The sequence below is a fragment of the Chaetodon trifascialis genome, chromosome 19, assembly GCF_039877785.1.
Source record: "Chaetodon trifascialis isolate fChaTrf1 chromosome 19, fChaTrf1.hap1, whole genome shotgun sequence".
NCBI lineage: Eukaryota > Metazoa > Chordata > Actinopteri > Chaetodontiformes > Chaetodontidae > Chaetodon > Chaetodon trifascialis.
Window position 1 is genome coordinate 22,405,075 of NC_092074.1, and position 17,500 is coordinate 22,422,574.

The following is a 17,500-nucleotide window of genomic DNA, read 5'->3' on the forward strand; positions in this document are numbered from 1 at the left end:
GTTCAGATTCCTCTCAGCTCACTGGTGACTACCCAGGGTCCCTCTGAGGTCCAACAAGCACCTCGAGAGTCACTGCCGGAAACGAACACCTCAAAAGTGGCTCACAGCTTCATGAGCTTGTCCTGAAGGATTCCTTCATCCAGCAGGAAGCTTCGGGGTTTCTCTGTCGTCAACAGACGCCTAAAGGAGCCTCAGAGCCATTTCTACTTGAGAGAGTGTTCCCATACCTCCACGCAGGTCAGCGGAGGCCGCCACGTACGCAAAGGTGTCCATGTTGATGATGTCAATGACCGGGCTGACCACACGCGTCGGGTCCTGCACACAAACACACAAACACACACACAGGCGTTCATGAAGGGTTAAAGAAGGGCGAATCAAATTCCACTGTGACTTCATTTTTCAATCTGTGTGCATGTGTGGAACAGGCTGTATGTTATTATATATTCCAAGGTCGTTATAATCCAGCACATTAAAAGGAGTTTCAGCCATTTGGCGCCAACCGTGCAGCATTCAGCGAGGTGAGACTGACCTCTACCTCCGCCCGCCTCCGTTCAGCTCCATTTTATTCACTTTGCAGGCATTAATGTCAGACTGTGGAGCCTTATGAAAATAAGAAATACCGAAATGAAACGAGAATTCATCAAGAAGCAGCTGAAAAAATTAATAAAAGGCTGAACGGAGGGAAGAAATGTAAGCAGACGAGGACGCTGGCAGCATTCACAGGGCTTTTCTTCTGAGAGGTTTCTCATTTTATGAGCGTTGAGGACGAGACGAGGTCGAAACAGACGTGTCAAGGACACCTGACGGCAGGTCCCACTAAACGTTCTGGATGAACTTTCAACTGATTTTGGTGGAAAAACAAGCGAACAGATGAGCTGGATGAATAATAAATACGCACTTTTCTCCCTGTGCTTTCAAATAAACATTTTGTTTATGTTACACAAGCTTCTAACTGGTTAAACTGGATTCTTACTCTGATTCAGACCTCAGACTTCAAGAGCAGATAAACTCCACACTTAATGTGCAGACATGACATCCGCACAGACAGAAAGCAAATAAGCAAATTCCCCAAAATGTTTCCTTTAACTACTACAACAAAACACGGCGGAGTGCATTTACTTAGGCTCCTTAGTGTCAGAATAAATTACTATTTACAAGATCAAACCACATCAGCGGGCAAAGGATGAAGACGCTGCTGTGTTAAGTGGCTTACTTATGTATGTGGACAAGCGCACATTTAAGTAGATTCAGAAGTGATGCTTCATACTCGCGGCTGCTGGATCTAACTGTGCTCTTGTTTCCGAAAACTCAGGCTCAGGATGTACACAAGTGAGGAAATATAAAAATACTGACAGCTATCACTGCCAGAAAATGACTTATTTTTGCTCATATCCCTCCGAACTGTTTAATCTTCCATAAGGCCATAAGACTCTTATGGATTTAGTTTAGTTATTGCCTCCTTAACCCATAAATAGACTCCTAAATCCTTGTAAAAGTGAGAACTGGCAAAAAGTCTGCACTTGATTTCCCTCATATTTCTACCTTGATGGCACCGTTTGCTCCTTACAAGGATAAAAGTACAAAACACACTCTCTCATACACACACACACACACACACACACACACACACAAAAGCATGCCAGACTTGAGGTCCCTGTTAAATCACCGAGCGTCCCTCTATTAGTTTGGCCAAACGGCTGGATGCGTCTTCAGCCAGTGATATTACGGAGCAGGTGGAGCGGTTCTGGACCATTAGCTGCAGGGTCAGTGCAAGGGGACGCCGGCTGCACCCCCCCCACACACACAGAGCACTGCCTCTGCTTTAATGGCTGCTGCGGTAATGACAGCACGGCACTCGGGGTGAAGCATTCGCGACATTACTGTTGTAATTGGATGAGTGTTATTTTCAAATCACTGGGGAGCACTTTCTTAATTTCAGCCATTTCTTCTGTTTTTTTCCCCCTCCTGATTAGAAATGAGGATATTTGATGACCGAGCCCAGAGGGGAGCTGACCCCGAAAGCATCCTGCATCATCACCGCCATCATTGTGAGCATCCTTCACGCGTGTCTCCAGCGTTCCCGCTGGATCACAGAGGTCTTTACTGAACATCCTGCAGTGCGAGCACGGCCCCATTAGGTGCAAAGGCAGCACAGGTGAAGCTGCAGTCTACAGTGAGTTTTCATCATTTCAGGCTGCTCTGAGTTTGTCTTTAAAACCTTTTGATCGTTTCTGAGATGGCATCTTTTATCTTAAGCCAACAATTAAGCTCATAAGAGATAAGAACGAGTAGCTGAACACCTGTTTTAAAGTTTACAAGCGTAATCCTGCACAGTGTTAGCTGACTACAAACAAACAAACATGGAGTTTATAAGTCACTGTGAGACCTGACTTGCCACTCATCTGCATTCAGCATTCAGTAACATTCAGCTTCCAGAGGTGCTGACAGGTACGCATCCTGAGCTTAAGTCCAAGAGTCTGACTCAGACTTGAGAGTGCCGTCGAAGCATTGCATGACGTTTAGGACGTGGACAATAAAGTTTAATGTTTGAATGAAAAACAAATCTGTATGAAAACACTGTGAGCAAGTGGAGGCTGAACTTTAGCCCTCCATCAGTGAGACAGACAGTTATTTTGAGGGGAACAGAACTTTATGGTGGTGTGCAGCTGTGTGTGTGTGTGTGTGTGTGTGTGTGTGTGTGTGTGTGTGTGTGTGTGTGTGTTTGTGTGCGTTTGTGTGCGTTTACCTGGATCAATACCTCATACATTTAAATCTAAATATATGACTTTAAAGTGACTGGACAGACAGTGACAGATGACTCTCCTGCACACACGCACACACGCACACACGCACACACGCGCACACACACACACACACACACACACACACACACACACACACACACACACACACACACACACACACACACACACACACACACACTTAAACCGTGAGTATGAATATGGATGATGGTGTGTGGTGCTTTTGCTTATTGATCGCTGCTCTATAGATGGAGATCAGAAGTCTTTAAAATGAGCAAACACAGGCGTTGACTGGGAGGAGGAGGAGGAGGAGGAGGAGGAGGAGGAGGAGGAGGAGGAGGAGACAGGCAAAAGAAATGGAAAGAAAAAATAGGACAAGGTGGGAGGACAGGAGAGGAGTCGAATATGATGAAAGGGTGTGAGGAGGTGTAAAGAGAGGGTAGGAGAGGAGAGAGATGGATGCAGGAGAGGGAGAAAGGAAGGGAGAGGTGTAAAGAGAGCAGAGGACGGGTGAGGAAAAAACGTGGGAGACAATAAGACAGGAGGTGTGAGGAGAGAGGGAGGAAGATGAGAGGAGTCAAGGAGAAGTAAAAGGAAAGAAGAAAATCAGAGGGGAGAAGAAAAGAGGAGAATGGAGGCAATGATGTCAGGAGAGAGGAGCAGAGAGGATGAGATTAGGTGAAAGGAGGATAAGTGGAAGCAAATAGACAGCAGCCAGGCAGCAGTAATGAAGGAGAAGAGGAGGAGCTGAAAGGAGGTGCAGAGAGAAGAATGGAGGAGAGGTGAGAAGAGCAATGAGGACATGAAAGGAGAGGTGAAGACAGGAGGAAATGGGAAAAAGAGGAGAAGAGCCTCAAGGAGAGTGGTCAAATAAGGTGATAAAAAGGAGGGAAGGGAGGTGTAAAGAGGGAGGAGGGGAGAAGAAAAACTGATGTAAGAGAGGAGAGAGAGGGAAAGAAGAGCAAGAGGAGGGAGGGAGAGATCATGAAAAGAAAAGAGGAGTAGGAGCAAGAGGACAGGAAATGGCATGAGGAGGTGAGTGTTGTAAGGAGGAGGAGAGGAGTCAGATAAGGTGATAGACTAAAAGTGAGGGAGATGAGGCAGGAGAGAGAGAAACAGATGAGGAGTGATGAAGAGAGGTGGCATGGAGAGAAAGAGGAGGAGAAGAAATGGATGAGATGAAGGACAAGAAGAGGAGGTGTGAAGACAGAAAAAAAGGGGACAGAGGAAAAAGGAGGCAAGGTGAGAAAAGGGAGGCGGAACTGATGAGTGGGAAAAGTGACATGAGGAGAAGAGGAGGTGAGAGGAAGAGAAGAGGAAGAGGAGCGACAAACAGAGGAGCAGGGTGAAGGAGAGAGTGCAGCACTTATTTCTTAATGAGAGGCAATCAGACGACAGCTATTTTCTCCCATGGTGCTATTTCACCTCAACCACTGGAGTCCACACACACACACACACACACACACACACACACACACACACACACACACACACACACACACACACACACACACACACACGATGCTTCTAAACACACACACAGACTCGTCTTCAAGGTTAGACCTGTGGAAAGTAGGTTTAATAAGTGTCTGGAGACATGCGGGTGGGACTGTGGTCTACCTGTTTGATCCTCTGCAGCAGGGGGGGCAGCCAGTCCTTGTTGACCTCACAGTGGCTGTCCAGGAAGGTGAGGACCCCGGCCCTCGAGGCATCGGCCCCCCGAACTCTGGACCTGATCAGACCTGACGCACACACAGACACATGAGCATCATGACACAAGAGAAACACGAGTGTCCGTCCTCATGGACTCAGTCACAGAGGAAACACCTGTAACGTCGTGATGTAAACGCCTCTGACGCACCGCGTGCGCACACACGTATGGTGCTTTGGTGCGTGCGCTCGGACGTGGCCGGAATCGAACGCGCGCCCTCGTGTGGCCCTCAGAGCTCCTCTCGGCTGATTTGAAATCCCCCACTTTGCCGACTGAAATTGATTCTTTTCAGGGCGGCAGATCAGATAAGACAGTGTGTGTTCAACTTTCACACTCACGAGCTGTGACGATCACACACACACACACACACACACACACACACACACACACACACACACACACACACACACACACACACACACACACATATCCAGGACAGAACACTGATACAGGAGGGGAATAGAACCCCTAACCTTGGCCTTGTTAGTGCCTTGCTCTGCCCATTGACATCCCGTCTCTCTCTCTCTTTCACTCTCGCTCGCCCTCAGTCAGTCAGCAAAGAGGAAAATCGATGCGGGGCTCTTAGAGGCCCTGTCAGACATGGACACAACCTTTTAAAAGGCCCATCACATCCAGCGTGTGTGTGTTAGAGCAAAGGTGTGTGTGTGTGTGTGTGTGTGCGTGCGTGTGTGTGTGGGGGGGGGAGTGAAGGTTAGTGTCAGGATGAGAAATGTGTGTGTCGGCTGATTGTGGTTGTGCTGCAGAAAGGCAGAGAGACAGAGTGTGTGTGTGTGTGTGTGTGTGTGTGTGTGTGTGTGTGTGTGTGTGTGTGTGTGTGCGTGTGTTTAAATGGGCCTGTTAGGGAGGTCTCCCTGATGGGGGCCACTGTTCTCTTCTATTTGGACTAAATGGTCTAATCAATACTCCCTGACATGGAGGCCTACTCTGCGTGTGTATGCATGTGCAGGGCTGAGTGTGCAGTCTCGTTGTGTGTGTGTCTGTTGTGAGTGTGTGTCGGTGACATTGTACGAGGGGCCGTGGAGTTTCACGCTGCTCTGTTAGGCCGAGGCTCAGCCAATTAAAAATCCCATTTCATCCTCAATAAGGCTTTATTTTCTGGATGGATGGACACACACACACACGCACGCACGCACACAAACACACACACAAACTGAACCCACATACAAGCAGGCACACAGATACACACTCACACAAGTGGACACCCATTAACTCAAATACACACACACACACACACACAATGCGGGCAGGCCGACTTTGTACAAGTGTTAATGTACGCTGATAACTCCTGACAGTCTCTACCTATCACAGCTGTGTGTGCGTGCTACTGTACTTTTGTGTGTTTGTGAGGACGAATCAGAGTGCAGAATGGAGCGGGCGCCTGCTGGATCCTCCAGCTTTCCCAGGCGTCGATGGCGTTCAACGACGAAACAAACAAGCACTTTGTCCGATTAAAGGAACAGTCCACCAAAAATCTGTTAAAAAACATGGCTGCATGTTCATGCCACACAAACACACACTCAGCGTGTGTGTCAGAGGAAATGTAAGGTTGGCGTGTCAAAGACAAGCGGACCGGAAAAACACCAACGAAGCAAAGCAGAAACTCACTTTGGTTAAGATTACCTTCACATTAGGTTTAGGTTAACGTTACGGGAGAAGGCTCAGGAACAGGGTCCTCACAAATATGTAAGTACTTGTATGTCTGTGTGTGTGTCTCACTGAAGACATGACGTTTCAGCCTGGTGTGTTTTTATGGGCATTAAAAGACAATCAAGTCAGACGGATTGAAGCCATGAACAAACTGATGAACTGTGTGTGTGTGTGTGTGTGTGTGTGTGTGTGTGTGTGCGTGTGTGCGTGCGTGCCTGTGTGAGATCAGCATGACTGTCCTACAGTGACATCCTTCAGGGACAACATGCAGACTGGTATTTTGAGACATTTCTGAGCAGCCTCTCAGTCGATGCTGCCAAATGTGAGACGAGGCTTCTCAGTGTTTTCACTTCAGTTTGCCACAGCGAGGAAGATGCTGCTCAAACTCCAAATAACAGCAATGAGACGCCTGGAAATGTCTTTCTGTCTCCGCCGTCCTGGAAGATGGCGCTCGGGTGAGAAGGTCTGAGTGTGGGCGTGGACAGGCAGAGCTGAGAGCGAGCAGGCGTCACTCGTCTGTGTTTCTGTGCTGTGTAAACAGCAGCTTGTGTGGTTTTCAGGGGATGAACGAGCTGCTGTAATTACAGCGCTGCGAGAGCGTGGAGCCGCGTGATGCCTGCTCCACGAGTTAATCTTACCTTTCAGGTGGAACTCGCAGCTTTCAGAAAGATCTGCGTCAAATAGTTGGAGGTGGAGACGACACCCGGGAGCTGCTTCAGGTATGGGAGAAATGGATTTCTGATCTTAAAGGTGGAGGATTCTGGAGGAAGACTGCTGATATTTGAGCTCAGCAGCCAATCAAATCCCCCCTCTCTTCAGCAGGTGTCAGGTGCTGCAGCCGTCACGACCCGGACAGCTCTCGTTCGCCTCACCTGGTGTCACCTGCAGCTCATTGCCTCACTTGTCCCTCAGTACATGTGCCTGAACGCTAACTTTTGGCTTGCAGTTTGCATTCAGACTGACACTAACGACAGGGCTAGCCAACCAGAAGAGCGTCTCAGGTGGAGTTACACAGGTACAGACATGGAAACAATGTGCAGCATGCTGTGGCATGTAAACTATTTTAATACCAAGTTGGCAAAGTAAGATTTCTGATTGTGCTTCACTGCTCTGCTCCTCGTGGGCGATGACTTGGAAGAGGAAGAGCAGGAGGAAGAGCAGAACTGAGCTGTGTGGCTCAGCTTCGCTTTCCGTTTCCAGAGCCAGAGATGTGCATGAAGGCTGGGTTTGTTCAGCTCACACACAGAGCTGACAGGTAAGAAAACACAAGGACAAATTCACTGAATATGATAAAAACTCCATTAAACTGGAAAAATGGATTTAAACCTACCAATGAGTACATGTGTTGCTCACTGGAGTGGTAACAGCCTGGAGACTGCTGGACTAAAACACTAGAACCTCAGAGGTTTTGGCATCTTCAAGCTGCAGTCAATCACTTCGTTTTGTTTGTCAGTAACCTTCCACCGCGGCATGTGACATCTTCCACATGTTTCTCGTCAGGGTGGAGCTTCCTATGAGTCCCGAGCATCGAAAACCAGCTTCAGCTCCCTGAAACTCTTGTGCGTGCCTCCAGAGTCGCCTGCAGTGGAGGAGCAGGAACCATTTCTGGCCTCTCATCGCACATTTCCTTCCCAAAATGCTCACGACCCCGTCACATTATCCAGCTGTCATGTTAATTTGTGTTCTGCATTCATTTGTATTCTATATTTAAGAGCATGGAGGCAGCTCTGAATGGATTATACAGAGAGATGATGAGCATGGCCATGACGCATGACTGTATTAACATCCATATTTAGTGTGATTGAGGCATTAACTCTCCGCTCTCCCCTGGCTGTCACTGATCATTTTGCCATGTTATTTATGCATTCTGCTGATTTTACGCAGATTTTCTGGCGTCTCTCAAAGGAACGCGTCAAATTTCAGGTCGTGGACTCGCTTTTGAAACTGCGGGACGTTTGGTTTGACTTCACGGACGACATCCTCCCTTCAGCAGCACTTCTTTTATGACGGTGTGCGTCTCTCTCTGCCTCTCTGGGCTCCGTTTCAGCAGCAGCTCCTGTCACTTCAATTCACTTCAGGTCATTTCAGCTCTGCAGCTCCATATGAAGCCAAAGATGAATGAATCAATTTCTCTTCACTCGCCGTCCGTCCGTCTGCGAGCATGGGTTCATATGGAGACGTGTTTTGGCAAAAGGGATGAAAAGGCCAGAGGTGTGTACAGCTACATGAAACACACGGATGCAGACACACAAGCATCATGGGTAATTAAAGACGCACACACACGGCTGTTGCCTCACCTTCTCTCTTGCTGTTGCGGATACATTTGACTTTGGGCAGTTTGATGAGAAGCTGGCAGTCACTCTCTGAAAGAGAAGACAAGAACAATGAAGTCAAACACACAGTAACATCTGAGAGAAGCAAACAGAATAATGAGCGCTGTGTCATAAATCCTGATTATTTCTTGACTCTGGAGGGAAATTAGCAGCTCGTTGAAAAGCTCTGCAGCAGGACGGCGATTTGAAGCTTTCAGTCTGACAGCTCAGACATTTGTTTAGCTGCTGTTGAGCCGGCTGTGCGCTCCCCGCTGAATTTTTGAGTTGTATTAATGCATTATTTTAACTGTCTGCTGTGATACATGTTCAAAAAACACTCTGGTGGAAAGTGTCAAAATGCAAAAAGAAAGGGAAAGAGGAGAGAAACAGACCCGCTGGGATGGGACCAGTCAAATTAATGTTCATAACATGTTTAGGAACAAAAGCAGCCTGTTCTTAAAACATCAACATGAGCGTCAGTAGAAATCCAACATTTCTGAAAGGTGCAATCACTCTTTGTGACTCTGAAACAATAAGAAGAAATAAATAAGGCTGATGACGGCTTGTGAAGGACTGCAGCACAAAGGAGCAAACACATGACAACAAACGGTGCTGGCACGAGTTCTTCAGGACTGTTACGAAAAAAAAGGCAAGCCTTGAGTCGCACTCTGTCAAGGTTTAAAGGCCCTGAATTACTGAAAACCTCCATCAGAGCCCTTTGAACCAGATGGACGCCTGGTCGCTCTCCTCTCCGCTCAGCAGCTCCTTTAAATAACGGCAAGCCGCGAACTCTTCGTGAAAAAAGAAACAAAAACAGAAACGTTTTCAGCTGTTTGGAAGGTTAAAACTTAAGAAAAGCTATTTTTTGACTCTGGATTCAAAATCTAGTTTCCTCCCAAAACAAAGGTTCAGTCATGATTCTCAACATCGATATTTCAATTATTTATTACAATGATATCTGGACCAAATCTGAGCGAGACGGAGGCTGAGTCCCCGAGGTCAGGAAGCCGAAATGAAGATGAGCACGCAGTAAAGAAACACGACATTTACAAACAACTAACTTCCTGAACAGGAGGAGGGTGGAGGAGAGGGGACGAGGAGATGGGTGGAGGAGGAGGGGGGAGGAGAGGGAGGAAGGAGACGGGTGGAGGAGGTTGGAGGAAGGAGACGGGTGAAGGAGAGGGGAGGAGGAGACGGGTGGAGGAGGAGGGTGGAGGAGACGGGAGGAAGGAGTTGGATATCTGACAGCAGAGCAGAAACATGGAGGCAGAGTGGAGACAGACTGAGAGCCAAATGCTTATATGGACATTTGTGATTGGAGGATGTGTGACATGTGACCAGAACACAACTTCCTTATCTGCCTGAAGTTCCACAATACCAAAGAGGTCTGAGGTGGAAAAGTTGATGTATTGACAAAAGCAAAGCGCAGCGATGGGCCACAGAAACAGACTCAGTGAATGAATTCTTCTTCCTCATTGGTTCACTGGCATCTGACTCCTAATCATCACAACAGACGTGGATGGAAACGTGCATCAGTTCCCGATTTCTTCAGTCGATTTTCTTGACCTTCAAAAAGACTGCGAGCCACTCAGACATGAATCTGTACGTCCCTCATAGCGGCAACACTGACGACAGAGATCAAGAAACCTTCTGCTGACATGCAGCAGGACGTCAAAGAAAAAGAAAAAAAAACACGATTCATGCTCGGTTAAATATCCCCAAATAAATCACTGCAAGAAATTAGGATTACAGCCAAAGGCGAGTTATAAAAGCTCTTAAATGACACAGTGCTGCGTGGGAGGAGGTGAAGTGAAGCTGCGTGGTTTCCAGCTCAGCCTTCATGTTCAGTTTCAGGGTGATGCGTTCAAAGTGCGCACGCTGCTGCTGATCACCTGCACAGAGTCCATCCGCCGCTGACTGCGTCTCTGCTGCTTCCTCGTCTGCCTGGATCCTTTCTTCAGAGTCTAAATGTGGGACTATTTAACCTTCATCACAAGGGCTCTCGCTCCTGCACATGTTCCCGCGGCACCGTTGGTCCTGATTGGCTGTCAGGTCGGCTCAGCAGGTGTCTTTGATAATAGGACGTGGAGAGTCGGGTAGTTCTGAACAGTGCATGTTCTGCTAAGTTGGTTTTTCCTTACTGGGATAATTGGTGTTCATGTTCCCCCTCACTGCTGCAGAGGAGAGTTTTAAATTTCTTTTTCTGTCGAGTTCACGTCCGTGGTTTCACCGACGACAAAAAGTGAAGCCTGAGACAAAGGACGAGGAACCAGCCACGTCTCTGAGACCTGAAACTGGCGTTAGAGAGTTAGAAACACGACGTTTAGCTCAGCTGTGTTTCTTAACAGGTTGGTCTGATTTGTGATGTGGCCAGTCAGTGTTTTTACCTTGAACACACACACACACACACACACACACACACACACACACACACACACACACACACACACACACACACACACACACACACACACACACACACACACACACACACACACACACACACACACTACCTGCCAGTGGATCAGTCAGCAGCTGGGTTTGATTTTCTCATTGGATTTGCTGATAATGAAGAACAACCTTCATCACAGCCTCCTTCAGAAGAATCCAAACACTGTCAAATCACGTCCGTCTCATTGTTTTCAGTTAACGTTTGTTCTGTTTGTGTCTCTCTGGGGACAGAGAGGACATAGCTGCAGGCGAGACACGCTGTTCATGCGCAGCTCATCGGTGTCCTCCATGACCCAGAATGGAGGTCTCTTTTCATCTTCAATGCAGTCCTGAAACTGTGGACCCAGCTGCTGTGGACACATTCATCCCTCTGACCTGTTATGTAGGTCTCATCTCTGTTATCTCTGACCTGGAAGAGACCTGGAATATGTGTGTGTGTGTGTGTGTGTGTGTGTGTGTGTGTGTGTGTGTGTGTGTGTGGATGCCTATTAGTCATGTTGTGGGGACTCACCTTCCTATGAGGACCCACAACTTACATTTTAGACTCCAAGAAATGAATGTAACTCAAAGATATGCCCCAAAAAGTAGTGATGGAAACATGAGGGGTGTGTGTGTGTGTGTGTGTGTGTGTGTGTGTGTGTGTGTGTGTGTGTGTGTGTGTGTGTGTGTGTGTGTGTGTGTGCACCGCGTGTCCAGCTGCAGCTCACCGTCGTCACTGAAGTCATCCACCAGAATGATTTCATGGATGAGATGAACCGGAGTTCTGTTCAAAACGCTGGAGAGACAGAAGGAAAATATTAGTCTCAAACAAGCATTAATGCATGTGACACACACACAGGGCTGATGAGTGAATGCCAGCCTAAGCACACGCACACGCACACGCACACGCACACGCACACGCACACGCACACACACACACACACACACAAACACACACACACACACACAAACACACACACACACACACACACACACTCAGCTGCTCATGAATCCATTATGCACTGCATATGAAACAACATATTGAAAATGTCAGCCCAAATTCCTGTTATGAAAATGTATGACGTGTCGCCTCTAAAAAAGTGTTTCATTAAAGAGGGAGATTGAAACATAAAAAATTCATAACTTTTACTGGAAGAAAATAAGAAAATGTGTTTTGTTCTGGGTCGCTTTCTGCTCCGCTTTATTTCATTATTTCAACTCTTCAATAACCTCCGTGTTCATCATCCCCTCTGGATGAGGCTGAGGAGGGAGGGAGGACATGGGGAGGCCAGGTAACAGAGGGAGGATGAATGAGAGGAGAGACAGATGGCAGGAGGGGGAAGGAAGAAGAGAGGAGGAAGGTTAGGTTAGGGGTGGAGGAGTAAAGACGGAAGAAATGAAGGAAAAAGAGATAAAAAATAAAAAAATGAAAGTAAGAAGGAAAGGAGAAGGAGAGGTGGAAGGAAAGAGGGGAGCCACCTGAAGGAGGGAAGGCAGTGAGGAGAAAGTGAAGAAGGGAGCGAGGGATGGAGGGAGCTGAAGCCCATAATGTAGGAGGAGGAGGTGTGGGGCTAAACTATGAGTCTCTGAGGCACCGGACCCCGTCAGGAGGGATGATGAATGCAGGGAGGGAGGGGGAGGTGGGGGGGAGATGAAAGAGTGAGGGATAATAAAGGAGGGGGGAGAGAGAGAGAGAGAGAGAGAGAGAGAGAGAGAGAGAGAGAGAGAGAGAGATGGCAGGCTGGTAAGGGAGACAAATAACCCTGATTGTAACTCCTTCGCTCTCTCCGTGGAGTCGAGGAGCAATCAGGAGAGATGGATGAACGGACTGATGGATGAGAAGAAGGGAGGAGGAGGAGGAGGAGGAGGAGGAGGAAGGGAAGAAAGAGAGATGGAGATGGAAGGAGGGATTAGAGGAGAAATGAGGTAATCAAGGAGAAAGTCAAGAGTGTATTTATCTCATTAGATCCCATTAAATCCTCCGCTGAATGCATCCATCCATCCATCCATCCATCCATCCATCCATCCATCCATCCATCCATCCATCGTCCATCCATATATCCGTCCATCCATCCATCCATCTGGACATGCATAGATTGATGGATACAATCTCTTTTCATTCTTTTTCTTTCTCTCTCCACCTCCTCTCCTCCCTTTCACCACCTCTCTCTCTCTCTCTCTCTCTCTCTCACTCACACACACACACACACACACACACACACACACACACACACACACACACACACACACACACACACACACACACACACACACACACACACACACACACACACACAGGAGCTCCCATTCTCTGGTTCACAGGCCAGTAGCTATGAGGCTTAACCTCCCCTCAGGCGTGCTGAGGGAGAAGCTATCTGCAGCTCACAGAAAATATTATCACCGCTGACAATAGCGCAGTCGGCTGCCACAGAATAGCAGCTCTATATCTGCGCCGCTCCTTTCCAGCGCGCTATATATCAATTTTAGGGGGAATTTTTTGAAAAATTTTCATTACCTACAGTTGCCATTTGGAGAGCGCTTTCATCCAAAGTGCCTTGACAGCGTGCATTTTTAGAGCTGTGTGTGTGGCCCCCGGTGGGAATTTCAACCCGATGCTCCGCGGCTGTGGCGCTGATGCAAAATGGGCGCTACAGTTGCTGAGACCACCGGGGTGAACGGTTGAATTCCTGCAGGAGAAAGCCATGCTCGGCTCGCATGAGCGCAGCTATTTGGATAAAAGTTGCTATCAAAACGCAGAGTTTTGATAGCAGAGCAAGACATGTCACAGCCTGCCGTCGGCCATGTTTAGCTCATCGGCCCTTTGGCGGCGGCGCAGGAAGGTGACAGTATCACCAACGCCGCCGCCTCATCAGCAATGAACAGGCAGGATTCTCTCTGTTCAATTAATGGCTGACACGTTTGGTCGATTTTGTGTCCCGTCCATTGGCAAAGGCCGGCGATCTGTCCATCGTTCACCCTGTTTCCTGCCAAGTGCATGCTGGGACAGGATCCAGCCCACACGCCCCTGAACAGGGTCCAGTGTAAGAACGGACAGATGGACGGAGAGTCAATTCGCTCACTGACTGGAGCATCAGGCTGGCTGAATGTGAGACAGGTGCGGGCCGAACTCGACTGCACCTTCTGGTTTGCCGCCATCGAGGTCGGAGCGCTTTGGATGAACGAGTGCAACTTCATGGCAGCAGACATGACAGAGTGTGTAAGAGACGGAGGAGAAGGAAAGGAGGAGCGCTGTGGGACGAGAGCTTTGCATGACAACACGACAGCCACACACTCGCAGTGCGGCTTTACGTTTTGGATTTACTGTCATGACGTCTCTGTGCAGACAGTCATGAACCTCAGAGGATGAATCCTGCAGACTGTGATCATCTCCTCCACATCTTCCATCGCCACCGTGACGTTGATATTCTTGGCATTAACTTTATTTAACTGCGACTTGCAAACAAATGATGAAGATAAACACTTCGGGAAGAAGCTTTAGCTCTGTTCATCTCTGTTTTGCACGCTGACAGCTGATTTGTTGAATTAGCTCGCCAACACTGAAGCCGGTGTTAACAGTCTGCTGTCACTTTGTTTGTTCGTTTGAAAGCATCTCATTGGCTGACAGCTCTGCGCTCTGCGTGAACGGTGACGCAGCCACAGAACTCGATTACAGGTTTCAGATGGTCTCGCCTCTCGGCTGCTGGGATTTATGGATTTATTTACACCTGAGGAGCGATGCTTTCAGCTGTTGTGAGCGAGGCATCTTCTGCTCTGCTGGTCGCGGTGAAAACACTCCGCCGTCGCTGCTCCGTGTCTGTGGGTGTGTTGTTTTTACTCTGACTGTAAATCAGAGGCCAGATTGCTTTTCTCTAACTTCATTCACTGCAGGTGAGGAGTCAAATTAGTTCCTACTCCTCTTGCAGTCTCACCCTCTGCTCTCTACGTTTGATGCTTTTTATCCTCTGCAGCTCTCCATCTCTCTCTGCTCGCACCTCCGCTCGGTTCCCTCCCTCTTTTCTCTTCTCTCTCTGCCTGATTGGTTCGCTGACAGCCCGTTCTTCCATCCTCCACCTGGCTGGAGTAATTCATCACTCCTTTCTCTCCACCCCTGCATCCACCAGTCTTTCCACTCATCCGTATCCCTCCATCTTACTCCAGAACAAATTTCTCTATCAAGACCTCTGACAGGAAAACGAGGGAATTATACCGCAAGAATGAAAAATCCATTATTTGGACAAAAAGTCCCTATTTATTCCTGAAGACATGGAGACATTTTAAAAACATGTAGCAGGAACATTAGCTCTTAAAAACTCAGATTTAGTCTTTTAAAACGATGCGCTGCACCGTCTCCAGGGCACGTTAATCTGTCTCGCTCTGACAGAAAGCCTTTCCCAGCAGATCCAAAGAGGCTGAAGAAGTCCTGATTCAGCCGCTCACCACGCTCAGCTCTGTCTAACTAGCTCTGATGCATTATGTCGTATATCTGCAGCCAGTAAACACTGTCTCATCACTGCTGATCTACAGCGCTGAGCATCAGTCTTTTGACGTGGTCAAAAGGCCAGTTTGTCCACGTCAAATTCAGTCTTATCGCTGCATATCTGCTTTCACTCATTACTGTCTGATGGTGTTTACTTCATACAGGCCTCATACAGGCGCAGAGCGGTACAGACAGACTCACTGACGGTCTGTCGGATCAGAATCCTGTAGATCCTGTCTAATATTGTCCAACGTTACAGCTGAAGCTGCACACGTTTTTCAGCCCGTTGGACAAAATCTGTGAAGAATCAATGAAAATGTTTCAGCTCTACGACACGTTTGCTCTGATCAGTGCCCTGAAGGTAGAAACACGGAGACAGGGAGGAAGACGAGCCGGGTGCGGCGGGGGGGCTCTCAGATAAAACAGTGAACTGGCAGGAGAAAGCAGCGAGCATCAATCTGCCTAACGACCTCCTAATAAATCCGGAGTGATCAGCTGTAGAGGAAGCGATCGGACTCTGAACGGCGCGTTTTTAGCTCCACTGAATCAGAAAGTGCTGAGGTGGTGCTGAGAGGGACAGGCCTCTCCCTCCACCTCTTCTCCCATAATAATGGAAGCTTTGCAGCTCTTTGCACGCACACACACTCACACACGTGCAGAGTCAAAACAAACTAACCCCATTAAAACTAATACGTCCTCAAACGCACCACATCTCTCTTCTCTCTCGCCGCTCCTTTCCTCCCCTCCCCCTGTCCTCGCCTGCTTATCTCTGGCCCCGCGGAGAAGATGAGATCAATTTTCGGATCAGAGCTTGATTAAATATCGACAAGCCGGCTCTCCCTCAGAAAGCATCTCTTTGATCATGAGACGAGAAGCTTTCAAAGTGCCCATCATTGTCTCAGAAATCCAACGTGTTAAAGTTCGGCCTGCGTATCGTCGAGCCCCAAAGCGCACAAAACTCCCAAATTATAGCCTTTTCTAATGTAATTGTAGGCATTCAGCACACTCTCAGTTTGTTCAGAGTCCCCGCAGCACGGCGGCATTGCAGATAGTAAAAAGAAAACTTATCCAGCCATTATCTGGCTATTCAAGTTGTTTTTTTCTGCTTGAAAACCGACGCCTGAAATTAGATTGCAATTTTTTGCTGTCTCCAACTAAACATCTTTGAAAGCCTCTTAGAAAAGTTTTAGAACAAAAATCTCTTGTAAACTTTTTGGCTATGATCCAGTGAAGACTGGAGAATAAGCAGATTGATGTTTTTCAGAAGTATTCACCCATGAAGATTGATGATGGAGGCTTTCTCTCAGCACTTTGCTCCACATTATGACATGTCTGACACGACCTCTGCTGTCGGTTGTCGTGCAGGTTAATAAGTAACAGCAGCCTCTCTGACAACAGGGACATTAGCGGTTTATATCAGCAGGTTGCTTCAAAACACATTTGTTTCTGGTGCATTCATGTGCTTTTTGAAAACTCTGAGGTGTTTGAGAGCGATCTGCAGAAACCACGCAGAGGAAGGGTGTGTGTATGAGGCAGGTTTACCCCAAAAAACGCAAATATTTCTACTTAAAATCACTGCACACATAACAGCACACAGTGCCAATAACACAGCTGAAAGCCAAGTAACGGACTCCATGCGAGACTCCAGAGCCACTGTTTTCATGCAAACCACAGCCAAGTGCAGCTTGTCTGTTCTGTCTGTGTTTATCGCCTGCAGCAAGACGACCGGTCTTCCCTTCAAACTGCAGCACCATCACATCATAAGTTCAAAAATAAATAAATAAAGGTACAAGTACAAGTTGTACTTTAAGTGTACTGCACTAAAATCAGAGGCTGCCTGCAGGTCGGAAAATCAATGGAAGAATTGATGGCTTGCTTTGGGTCAGCAGTAATGTAAATTACACACTATTTGCAGTTAATGGGCCAAAACCTGCAAAACCACACAATGATCCATCCTTCCTGAAGCCAGAATGAAGCCAGATCCAGTCCACTGGACCTGTGACCTGTGACCTCTGAGGGTTCATCATGTAAAAACTTGATGACACTATGAGTTCACTCTTTTCTACATAAGCAGAAGAAACGTGGTCTAAAACACAAATAGCTGCTCAGCTTTTGAACATTTGCAAACTCCACCAAACAG

The 17,500-nt window shown here is 47.7% G+C and overlaps 2 protein-coding genes across 2 annotated transcripts in view; one reads left to right on the forward strand and one right to left on the reverse strand.

Moving 5' to 3' along the window:
• The window catches only part of LOC139347268 (uncharacterized), a 233,030-nt gene that overhangs the window by 67,824 nt on the left and 147,706 nt on the right, over positions 1–17,500 (forward strand). The window lies entirely within an intron of this gene.
• galnt14 (UDP-N-acetyl-alpha-D-galactosamine:polypeptide N-acetylgalactosaminyltransferase 14 (GalNAc-T14)) overlaps positions 1–17,500 on the reverse strand; it is a 121,023-nt gene that overhangs the window by 22,720 nt on the left and 80,803 nt on the right. Inside the window, exons 4-7 of the mRNA XM_070986693.1 lie at positions 11,612–11,679; positions 8,439–8,504; positions 4,383–4,504; positions 228–315 (exon numbers count right to left, since the gene is read on the reverse strand). Of these exons, the coding sequence (XP_070842794.1) occupies positions 228–315; positions 4,383–4,504; positions 8,439–8,504; positions 11,612–11,679 (344 nt within the window). The remainder of the gene's footprint in view (positions 1–227; positions 316–4,382; positions 4,505–8,438; positions 8,505–11,611; positions 11,680–17,500) is intronic.